Here is a 12,388-nt window from a genome sequence, read left to right on the forward strand (position 1 = left end):
TCTTTCTCTTTCCTTCCCCTCTTTCCGCCACTATTTCCCTGTCTGTCCCTCCCTGGTTGCCAGGTACAGTGATTATAGCACTTGTGAGACATGAAACATTTCCTTACCGGAGACGGACTCGTTAGCATCACAGCCGTCGCGTATTCCTCTCTGATTTTCTCTTTCCTCGAATCCTAAACATCCATGGTCAGTTTAATCACAAGCATCATTCCCCGCAGCCCAGTTTGGCTCATCCAGTCATCAGGAAACCCAATTATTATCATGCTGCTCCTCTCGATTTGCCTCACTGCTTACGTCAAGTCACCGTCCGAGCTTCGGGAGCTGCTCAACATAAAGACATGTGCAAACAATTACAAATGATTTAGGCCAATTAGAGGAGATAAGGCCAAATAAAGGTTTAAAGCTTCCTGAAGTGAGTTTCAGTTCCCCAGTAGAGCAGTAAAGTCTTGTTACCTTTTTTACTCTCTCTTTATCTTTATCTGTGTCTCCCTAACACGAAATGCGTATGTAAACCACCTCCTCTCCCTTTTAGTCTCAAGCCACATCGATGTTTGTGATGTAGTCTCTCGTATTACAGTCCAGTTGTTTGAGTGAGGTTATATCAGCGATGCCTTACTCATTCTGTAGGGATGAGGTCAGCGGTCCCCTGGCCACATGTTGGGTGTTTAAGACTGATGGAGGAAGACTTGTTAGTGATGGGCCTCAAAGCTTTGAAGAAGCCAAAATACTGTCTTATCCTTTTGCTCATGGTCTTTGTTCTCGTATTTGTCAGATATCCTCTGGAATTTGCCTATTGACAGACTTTGAGTTACATGTGCAGAATTCAAGATGATTCCTTTTCCTTTTTTTTGTGAGTTAAGCCATGCCATTGTCGGGATTTTTCCTCAACAGTGAGATTGACACTTTAAGTTTTTAGTGAAATATCTCAACAACTATTGGGTGGATAGCCATGAAATTTCATTCAGACGTTCATGGTCCCCATAGAATGAGTCCTTCTCACTTTGATGATCTCCTGAATATTCATTTAGGTCACCATTGGGTCAAAGTTTTTGCTTATCCAGTAATATTAATCAACCTTTATCACATGAATTGGCACCAAATGTTGCACAGACATTCATGGTTTCCAGATGATGAATCACAATTAACTGTAGTTATACCCTGACTTTACCCTTGTGCCACAACATGTTTGACTTTTGGGGTTTTAAGTGGGTCGTCACGACAACTATTGGATGCATCAATACAATCATGTACTTGCAGGATGAATTGTGATCATTTTGATGATCCCTTAACTATTTATGTAGCGCCATCAGCAGGTCTCTTTCTCAATACTTCTTCAAAACAAATGGCATTTCCCTCAGCCTCATCTGTACTTTGTGTTTAGTTCTAATTAGCAAATGTTAGCATGCTAACATGCTAAACAAAGATATATCTCAAAGCACCTTGTGACAAAGTATAGCCTCACAGAACAGGTAGCATGACTCATAAGTCTTTTTTTGTTTTTTTTAGCCTTGGCGAGATGTAAACCGTGCATCTTGTGCAAATCAGGCAGATGAATCTCTGCAGTGAGTTGTAACCAGGTAGGACAGGTCGAGGAAAGACGATTGCCACATTGGCAATCACATAAAGAACCATTAGACACTGTGTCATCTCGCCACCTAATGATGACTAATGTCTCCCTTCCAATTGCTCTTCCCTCCCACACAAGCACACAAACAACTACCCCATCTCTTTTCACCAGTAAACATGCTCGGCCTCTCTCTATCCATCCCTCTGTTTGTGACCTGACTTTGGACCTCAACACAACCACAGACCACTGTGGCCGAGACCCGGCTCACACTTAACCAAGCACCTCCAGACAAAGAGCTGCCACCCCCTCTTTGCACCTGAGCCTAGCCCCTCCATCATGCTCCATCTCTGGGTTTGACTGGGCCAGTCAGGGGGCAGGTGCCTCCCCTCCCTTCCTTTGATTGATCCCCTCTCTCCATCATTTATTCCCTTCGTCTGCCTCTGACACACGTGTCAGAGGCAACACACCAGCCTGATGGATAGACCTGTTTATGGATGCCAGTCTGCCTAGTAGGCTACTGATATTACAATCGGCACCTGTGTACCTGCTGTTCACACAAGCCTCTGTTATTCAGCTGAGGTCAGAGAGACAGCCAGCTCCAATTGAAAAATTGATGTCCAGCCCGGCATATTTGAAATTGGAATTGTAAATGTGCTCTTGTTTTGTCAAAAAGGTCTGCGCTGCATTTGAAATGATAAAACTAGATCCACATGTTGGAGAATTTGAGTTAATAGGTGTGTTGTTGGGCTTCCTTTTATCAGTATTTCTAATCTTAGAATGCCTCATAAATACAAAGCCAAAATGGACTAGGACATAATATATTTATCACAGCTATTAATTCCGAATAGAAATCAAGAGTCATTCTAACCAGATGCATTTGTTTTTATAAGGTAAGCTGATAGCACTGTTGTGTAACGATATCTCATGTGCCGGAGAGCAGAATGTTACATTGCTGAATGCTGGTGCCTCCGTTGCCATAATGGTTAATGACCCATCCAGTCTGGCTGAAATGGTACATCCATAGGGACATTCTGCAGATTACTTACTCATCCAACACTCATTTCTAGCAGACATCAGCACAACCAAGCTTTACTTCTGCTCTGTAGAAAAACGACGGTAGAATAAGATGCAGTATAATGAGATTTGTATACACATCTGTACACTAGATTGCAGACAGTCAAAGTTGGAGACTAGCTGCTGAACTAAGTGTCACATTTAGACAGGTATTTTTGTTAGGATTGCAATAGACCATGAAGGAGCTACAAGGAGAGTGAATATTTAACTTGCATTTATAAAGCAGCCAAAGCACAACTGCAAATACATGCTGATATTGCTCCATGTTTGCTGGATGTGCAAATGACTTATGCTAAAATGTTTGTTTTAACAACTTTATAATGTGATGTAGATATATGTCAAAGTTGTGTTTATAGCTTGTTCTGCCTTAATAAACAAAACCCTTTGTAACTCTACAAAGGTTGTCGATAGTAGACAGACTTCTGCTATCGTCTAAGTGAATCTTGTTGTACTCCACTTTTCACATTCACTTCACTCATAATTTATCTGCCTCCAGAATATTAAAGATGCTCACTAATTAAATTCACTCTTTTACGGTTGTATCTCAAAATGTTTGTCACTGATAAACCTGTAGCTCCAATTGAGTCACCGTCAAATTCTTAAAAGTCTCCACTGCTGTTCCTTTATACAAGTCCCATTCTCTCTCTCCTCTTTTGCTTCGGACAACCAACCCCGAATTCCCCAACAGGGGTGTACTTTTCACCCCACACCCACTTAAGCTGGTGACAAAAGCCGGATTAGAAAAGAATTTACTTCAGCGAAGCCTTGCACCAACTCCAAAAAAGCCTATCCACCACTAAATGGCAAAATGAGAGATTGAAGGAAAGCGGGGAGAATGCGATAGGAGCCGGTCAGCGATCTTAACCTGTGTGATGTTTGCCATGGCAGCTTATAGGGGAACAGAGTGCCAAAAGCATTGAGGCTAAAACACCTCCTGCGCTTCAGCGGTGGCTCTGTGCTGTCTCCTCGATTTTCTGAATATCTGTGAAAAGCAGAAACATTCTTTTACTCCGTTTCCTGATGTGCAATTGTTTACTGATGAGCATGACACATCAAGAAATGTATTCAAACCCTTTCAGCGCACTCTCAACAGGTGCCCAGCAATACTGTTAAGGTCTTACACTGTGTGTAGCTGCTTTGCAGCTCTTAGGGGTGCATTTTATTATGCACTATATCCTAGTTGAAGGTTTTAAATGTGCGTCGTGCAAAGACAGCAGAGAGGATCTTCTCAATTTGTGGCTGTCTGGTGCATTTCACACCCCTCTTCCCTTCACTTATGTGGCCTTATCCATCCTTTGTTCCCCATCACCTTTGAGCCACTAACTGTGCCCTTTGCGGCCCCAGTCTAAGCTGCGATGGGGTAAAAAAAAAAGGGAAGCTCTAATTTTGAATGCAAGAAAAACAAAACGAGAAGAGACATTTTATATACGTTGGCATCCCTAAAGCTATCTATGTGTAAATTACCAAAATATGTAACACTTTTGGGTTGAAAAGGTTCACATTGTTGTATTTACCAATGTTATGACTCATTTTCATTTATGAATTCCATGTTTATGTATATCCCTGACACCATTAGTGTTTAGTATTGCCGCTTTGGTGTTATTATGTGTCGGGGGTCTTCTGAGGCTTTCGTCCTTATAGCTTATGCCCAAAGGCTGAATGTTTAATGAGTTAATGCACTGAAGTCTTCACTTCTCTACCAATTAACCCCGAGATCACTGCAGCATTTCCCTAAATCCACACAAGACCTTTTTTTTTTGTTCCCTCTTCAAAAAGGCTAAGCAGCCAAGGAAAGGAAAGGAGAAAAGGCTAACCTGTTAGCAAACAGTGAAAAGGGCCAAAAAGGGGTTTAATCCTTATTAGGCTAAATTCAGACTAAGTGGCCCCACAGATCCTTTCAAAGGGGACTTTCTTTAGGGAGTGCAGACCCTTACTGGGTGACGTTTGGACTGAATGCTTTGAGCCTTTAGGCTTCATAACCTACACTTGCTGCAAGCTGGGCTTGTTTATTTTGCTTTAATTCTCTCACACTCCAGCGCAGCTTCTTAGTTATGTTTATTTCTTTTTAGCTTGTAGTTTGTTTTACTGCCCTCAAGGCAAATAGGCCTTTATGTGTCCAGTGATTACATCTTGAATTAGTTACATGATGGTAGAACAATTGTGCCCATCAGTCATTGGTGGACACAAATGGCTTTGACTACTTAAATTGAAGCTTGTTGACAATGCACCCAATACCCAGCATTGTCCGTTCTCACTTATACAAAGATCCTAGGTACATGGATAATATACAAATCTGACTGCTTATTATTGTTAATATAACGATAGCTTGACGGTTTGGTATATGTGCTTTTTCGCTCTACTTGGGTATCCGATTCAAGTCCTGGTCTTACCAAGTACGGAGTGTGGACTGGTAGCTGGAGAGGTGCCAGTTCACCTTCTGGAGGACTGTGGCTCAGTGGTAGAGCAGGGTCGTTCTTCAATCAGAGGATCGGCGGTTCGATCCCCGGCTCTGCTCGATGTGTCTGTGGGGCAAGACACTTGATCCCAAATTGCTTATGAATGGTTAGAGTCCTGTTGGGCAGGTAGTTCCTTGCATGGTAGCCCCTGCCATCATTGTATGAATGGGTGAATGATATGTGTTAAAGCACTTTGAGTGGTCGGAAGACTAGAAAAGTGCAAAATGTACTTTTTACTCTCGAGGTGCATTTGATCTAGACACCAAACCCCTGGTGCATTGGTGTGTTATCAAGAAAAAATATTATTATTGTTATTATCATCATTATACCTCTAAAAATCAATAATTAACACGCTATATCTTTTAAAATCCATACCAAACCAAAGGTGTAAAAACAACAATGTATGGCTTTACCAGGGAGTTGTGTGCAGGACTTGGATATGAGAGTGGTATCAATTTTCTCATTCAACTCTTGGCAAGAAAACAAATAAGCATATTTGTCACATATGTGAGATTTTTAATAATTCTTTTTTACACATTTTTGTATTTTCACTGCTTGCCCCGCTACACTACTCCCATACTTAAACAGTCATGGAGCACATGACCAGTTGGTTGAATCATACTCTTGCTGAGGCACAAAGGCTACAGGATAACTGCTGGAGTGTGAAAGTCGAGTCATGTGGCTGCACTGTCTTAAAGTCATATGATTCCAGGTTCTTACGGTGAGGGAGCATTGTTTTCCTCTTGAATGACTCCTATTTCCCCCCCAAGCTCAGCCTACAAACTAACTACACCTTCTCACTATGATTTGATTGAAACACACCTCTTTTAGTAAATCCTTACAATGAAAATATGTCGATGCATCTTTCTGTCCCCCTTTCCAGTACAGTACTCTCAGTCCTTCCTGCTCCTTCGTCCTATCTTTTTTTTTTTTCCTTCTGGCTATCACTCAATCTCAAAAGCAAAATCTGTCTTAATTGGCTCCAGAGGGCTTTTGGAGGCTTTGTGTCAACGGTGATGAGGGTCCTGATTGGTCCAGAGGCACAGGCAGCCAACAGACCCTTGTTAGTGTGTCGGGGCCCTTTGCTTGCTCGTTAGTCCGATGAACTCATTTACTGATGGGGAGTGACAAGGCCTCGTTTACCAGTGTGGAACAGAGGGTGGTGGGGGTTGGTGTGAAGGGGGAGGAGGCAAACCAGAATAGATGTGTAAGGAATAGTGAGAGTAGGATTATAAGTGTTGTAAACTGTATGTTTGTGAATGATGCACCAGGTGATGGTGTCAAAAAGCCCTTAAATGTCAGCTTGTGTTCGCCAGAGATTTCTTTCTCATTTGCCGCAGCAGTAAATTGAACGTCAGCGTCTCGGTCCACTGAAACTCTGGTTATTGTAGATGGCTTGATTCTGTGGTCAGTCAAGTGAGGAAGTGTCACAAACAGCACGGCTATGATGTTACTATGTGCAGTGGTTTACTTTGCATTTGTGACTTTCGACTGAGAAACGGGGAGTCTCATTTAATTAATGTTGATTCTGCAACCTCGGCCCATTGTTTGCATGTAAAAGTAATTGTGTGACGCATGGAGTAGTGAGTGGCGAGGAGCGTGGACGTGGACAGCTTTTGGGAAATGAAAAGCAATAAGCAGCGTTACATGCTGATAAGTCCACAGGTTTTGTGTTGTTGTTATGAATTCTATCAAGTTCTCCCAATGCCGCTTGTCCCTCGTCTCCGTTTTGATGTTGATGGATCACCTCTCTTCCTCCCGCTCATTAATTTCATCACCTTATCTCCCACACCACTTCATTTGACCAAAAGGTAATAATAAATCCCTCATCCATTATCCTTTAACTGAGGCAGCCATGCGGAAATACTTAATAACAGGCAACAAATTGAACTTCAATCACCTCATTTTCCTTCAAGGACGCACAGCACATTAAACTGAACGAGCAAATATGCGTCTCCCACTTATCAAACACCGTTTATGTTGAATGTTGAATGACTATTGGAGTTAAAATTAGACATTTTTTTTCTTATTTTATGACATATAAGGATTTACTTTATTGGTAATTGGCAGTGGCCTCTGTCCGCCTCAACTCAAGTGTCTTATCAGCCCCGAAACACACACACACTCAGCCTGGCGACAGCGAAGGTAGTTGAGGGCCTCATCTATCTTGAACCATGCTGCTGATAGTTGGTCTGGTGCTCCTCCAACTCTCCCTTTATTGAGTGCAGTTTCAATTATATTTCATCTGTAGTGTCGTCATGTTCCTCCACTTGACTTTACCCATGTTTCTGAAGAGGCAGTGGTTGTTAAAGGAGACTGGGTTTGCTAAAGGAAAGGGCGATGAAGAGGGTTCACTGGCGAGGACTGTCTGCGAGATTCAGCGGTGACAGTTTGTGTGTGTGTGTGTGTGTGTGTGTGTGTGTGGTTACACACCGCAGCCACAGTCACTCGGCCCCTCTTCATGTGTCCCTCTTCATTCCGCAGTCTTTTGGGCATCTGACAAAGACAAACGACAGTGCTTCAGAAATGAGTAGCAGCCTGGCGCACAAACAGGTTGAAAGAGGAGGAGGGAGAGACGGAGAGAAAGCATTGCAATCAAGACTAGTTCCTTTGTTTTCTGCTTTGGCTGTGTCCTCTCGCGTGACGCTTTGAAATTGATCTCGGGACACACCAGACCTGAATCCATGGATAATGTTCCACTTGAAATGAAACATCAATAAAACTGTGTTATTCGCAACCAGTCATGTTGACATACAAGCTCCTGATTCTTTTTATGTTCCCTTTATGGAATATTCTGTCCTCTTTTCAACCTCAGTAAAAAAAATATATATTTTTGTATCATTTTTAAACTGAACAGCCCTTTTTTGTTCAAAGAGTCGAAATTAAATGTGATGCAAATCCCAGCACAGTCTGCTTTTGGTGGTCTTTTAAGAAAAAATCCTCCTCTGCTTCTGTAGCATTCTCATCTCTTTGAGCCTGACTGATCCACTTCCACCATTACTATTTATCACAGAGGAAGCTGGTGCAGCCATAATTCCAGCCCGGACAATAACCTCCACACCGCTGTAATTTGTCCAGACGTGGTCAGAACGGCGAGAGCATTACAGCATGGATAGTTTGTCACGCTCCTTGTCACCCACTCGGCTTTTTCATCTGCAAGGGAAAGGGCGCCGCCGACAGGGACAATGATCTTGGGAACATAGAATGCTATTTACAGCGATCCAGGAGATTCATTGGTCCAGGGACAAATATGATATCTGGCTGCCTCCGCTACTGTCATATCTGTCTGTGGAATCAGAGACTGCAACTTTATCACTTCAGCCCCGGACATCTTCTTGACATCCATGTTGAGGTCTATGAGTATACTCCTGGGGATGAAATGAGTCAACCACTCCCTTTTTGGAGGTGAAAGGTTACCCTCCAAGCATTCACTCATCATACACCTGAAAACAGGAATTTCATTTTTGATCAGATAGAAGTAAAGTTGATTTAAAAAAGTAAATAAAAAAAAAAAGCAGGTAACGCACTGCAATTTTTTTTATTGGGTTCTTGACATGGTAATTTGACAGCCATCATGTCTGTCAGTAGAGAGAATAAATCTGGTGTCATGGCCTGTTTCAATCGCCTCAACTCGCAAAATTGAGAAGTTGTGATTAGTTATGTCCTCAACAGTCTGTTTTTACCTTACAGACCACCATACTGTTAAAAAATGCAGCATTCTATAATTCCAATCCTGTAGTATGGAATATTTAATTGCTCACATCTAAAGTACAAATCTCATGTAATGACCATATATCACTAGACATCTATACTATGCATGTTGTCAAATACTAGAGGATATTTAATTCAGTTCCTAATCCTACTTCTATTTATCTCTCTGTAACTTTTGATTTAAAGAAACAACAATGTGTTATGATGGTTGACCTGCTATGCAGCCCCATAGTTATACAATATTTATGAAATTTGTCTGTTTTCTGCCTTCAATGTACCTCCTCTACATTTTTTAAAATAATGATTTGTACATTACTTTCTTGAGCCTCTACCTCCCAAGGCACTAATTAACAAGTTATAACACTTTGTTTAAACGGTACAAAAACAGAAGTATAAAACCAACGGATGTTGTTGCCAGGCTAGCTGTTTCCAGTCAAAGCTAAGTTAGCCAGCAACTTCATATTTGCTGTAAAAACATGAGTCACTTTCATTCTGCTATTTACACTTAGAGTAAATGAAATGTAAGTGGATGAAAAGAAAAGTATATATACATTTTTAAATATCTGAAATGAACATCTCTGCTTAAGCATTTATTTTTGTACTTCTCGCAAAGGGATTTGCCTTGTGAAATACTTTTTGAATGATAATAAAGAAAAAGTGTGCTGTTTACTCTTGTGCCTGCTGCACAGCATCTTTGTGAGGAGTTGGCTACAGGCGGATGGTGACTGGTATAGTCATCTTTAGCCCCTGTTAAGGAAGATGGGACGCTGGTGGTTGCGGCCCCAGCCAGCTTCTCCAAGCCACTAATCCACATTTAATTGAACTCCAGAGACTTTGAAGTGAGTCTGTGATGCAGGCAGATCTTATTCCTCATAGAGACGGCGAGGGACAGGCTGTCCTCAGCTGGCTGGCCTCAGCTGGTCCCCTCTGCTGTCCCCTGCCTTTTAATGAGCTCCTTTAACTTAACACTAGTCCTAGCTTGCTAGCTCACATTTGAATATTTTTGATTAATAACACATCCTCCAAGTCACCAAGCTGTGACAGCCTAAAGTGTCCCTTTTTACCTTTTTCTACCACATCCCTGTACACCCCCTGTCAGCAGACACCTTTGAAACTTAAAGCAGAGGTTGAAACAAAAGCCTAGTTAACAAAGCAGTGCTAAGTAGGTTAGCAGCAAATCTAAATGCTGGATTAGTAGGAGTACCAATGGCAGGGGCAGGGCCAAGCATCTGGGTCTGTCAGGCACTGCGGCAGCCATCAGAACAAGTCACTCTGACAGCTACCGCAATCTCCATGGGGACAGATTAAGCTCAGCTCATCGAAGCATTTTAAAATCTGGAGCTAGCTAACATAATATTGTTTGACCCCCGGTGTCAGTTACCTCCATGGAAATACAGAAAATAGTCTAATCAGATGTTGAGCATGAAATAGTCTCTTATCCTCATCCCTGTCACATCAAACCATTTCTATTTATACTTTTCAGATGCTCCTAGTCACCTGCATGCTGTAATATGGATTATCTTTTAGTGAACTAAACATTTCCTTCACCTCGTTTAGCTGAAAAGCGCCTATTCTCTTGCTGAAGGGATCTCTATTTCATTGAGGCTGATCAATATAAGACATTAATCGTGCTGTTCAGCCCGTCGTGCCATCGTGTGTGAAAAATGAACTAACCAAGCCTTCTATCTGCTCTTCTTCCCTTCCCTTTCTCTCATCTGTTGTGTCCTTCTCTGCTCTCTTTCTTTTTAAATATCCTTTCCTTATCCCCAGATTTTAGTCTATACAGAAGGCCTTCATGGAAAATGGCTGTTCACAGAGATCCGTGCCGTCTTTTCCAGACGCTACCTACTGCAGAATACTGCTCTGGAAATCTTCATGGCCAACAGAAGTAAGACAGCACATGCTAAAATTTTACCTTTTTATTGCCACCTTGATGGATATACAACACGGTGTGGTGATTTTATGCGGTACAAGGAAGATGAAAATAATTCTTGATGTAATAAATAGACGTTTTTCTGTGCTTGTCTTCAGCGGCAGTCATATTCAACTTCCCAGACGCAGCCACAGTAAAGAAGGTGGTCCACAGTCTTCCTCGTGTTGGCGTGGGGACGAACTTTGGCCTTCCACAGACCAGGTGAGGCGTACAGCTAAACGCAGAAATGCACAATAACTCATTTTTGTTTGTTTCTAAATATCTCTCTGTCGACTTGTGTGCAACACATACAGCACCACATCTGAACCGATCAGAATATTAAAGTTACTGAAAGACAGTTATAGTTAAAGGGAGTTAAACGGGATTAGAAAACATTCACATTGCTGACACTTATACACCGTAGACCTCCAAACTGAATTTTCTCCCTCCGTTTCTTGCTGTCACATGCACACAAGGGTTCGGTCACTGACTTGTCCATCCCTCCCACTCTCTCCTCACCCCCCCAAACATAATTGGCTTCACACAAACACAGTCCAGTTCATTTATTTATTTCCATCAGTGTGAAGCAAATAGTTGCTTGTAAGCCTGCAGGGCACACCCCCCCCTCCCCTCCCTCGCCCCTCCCCTCCCTCGCCCTCCCTCACATCATGTCTGCTCTGTGTCCGGGAAGTGCAGAAGCCAAGCCCAACCCAGCTGCTTGCATGTGTGTTCCAGTATAAGGTCCTGTGGAAATCAAGAGAAATGAAGTAGTGCCCAGGAAGTCTTACTGTATAATGACTTTTAATGGAACATTCTAATTAACTTACGCGACCAGCTAAAGTTTAATACATTAAATGGTGGTAAAAGTTGTTATTGTCAAATCAGTTTTATTTATATAACCCCAAATCAAAAATCTGTCTCAATTATTTACATTATAAAAAATAAGACACCTTCTATCTTTAGACACTAAATTTAGATACGGAAGAAAAATAAGAAGCCTTCATGAAGAGTAAATATTAAGGAAATATTTTTTGAAAGTACAAATACATATAAAGCAAACAATGGGCAACAATAAAAGAGTTTGAACCAAATCTAAATTTATGGTAAAATCTAAATCTTCTCCACATTGGGATTTATTTCAGTTTCATATTTTTTGTGAAATGTCTGTTCTTAATCTGAGCCGTGGCAGTTGTTGTCTGGTGGGATACATGAATATTTGGGGAGGTGACGTGTGAGTCAGGGAGATTTAGGATCTATGGGAAATGTTTTCTACATATTGGGAAACAAAAAAGCAATTGAAACGGTGAAAACCGAAGGCTATATAATCAGTCTGAGTAAGGAGGTGCATGGACGGCGTGTGTATAATATTTAACACACACACACACACACACACACACACACACACACACACACACACACACACAGAGTTAGGGTGAGAGAATTTGTGTGTGTTTGTGTTTGGCTCATTTATCAAGCTAGTCTGCAGGCCAGGTTACACCTTGCCTCTTTGACCCGAGGACAGCTGTACAGGGCAGCTCAGTGCACACACACCAGCTTTATTTAATGCCAGAGTGCCACAACAATAATTGCACAACCACACTTCATTATCCATGTAATATTGTTGCTCATAATTAGATATTACCCTACTGCTTTTAAAATCATTTCGCC

The 12,388-nt window shown here is 41.8% G+C and overlaps 1 protein-coding gene across 3 annotated transcripts in view; it reads left to right on the top strand.

Annotated features, from left to right (window-relative positions):
• Positions 1-12,388, top strand: part of lrba (LPS-responsive vesicle trafficking, beach and anchor containing) — a 182,849-nt gene that overhangs the window by 118,104 nt on the left and 52,357 nt on the right. For all 3 annotated transcript variants that reach the window (XM_068727827.1, XM_068727829.1, XM_068727828.1), the window contains exons 40-41: positions 10,579-10,696; positions 10,840-10,942. In XM_068727827.1, coding sequence (XP_068583928.1) covers positions 10,579-10,696; positions 10,840-10,942 — 221 coding nt within the window. The remainder of the gene's footprint in view (positions 1-10,578; positions 10,697-10,839; positions 10,943-12,388) is intronic.

This window comes from Cebidichthys violaceus, unplaced genomic scaffold (assembly GCF_023349555.1).
Source record: "Cebidichthys violaceus isolate CVI_PGR_0920_01 unplaced genomic scaffold, fCebVio1.0.p SCAF_4, whole genome shotgun sequence".
Lineage (NCBI taxonomy): Eukaryota > Metazoa > Chordata > Actinopteri > Perciformes > Stichaeidae > Cebidichthys > Cebidichthys violaceus.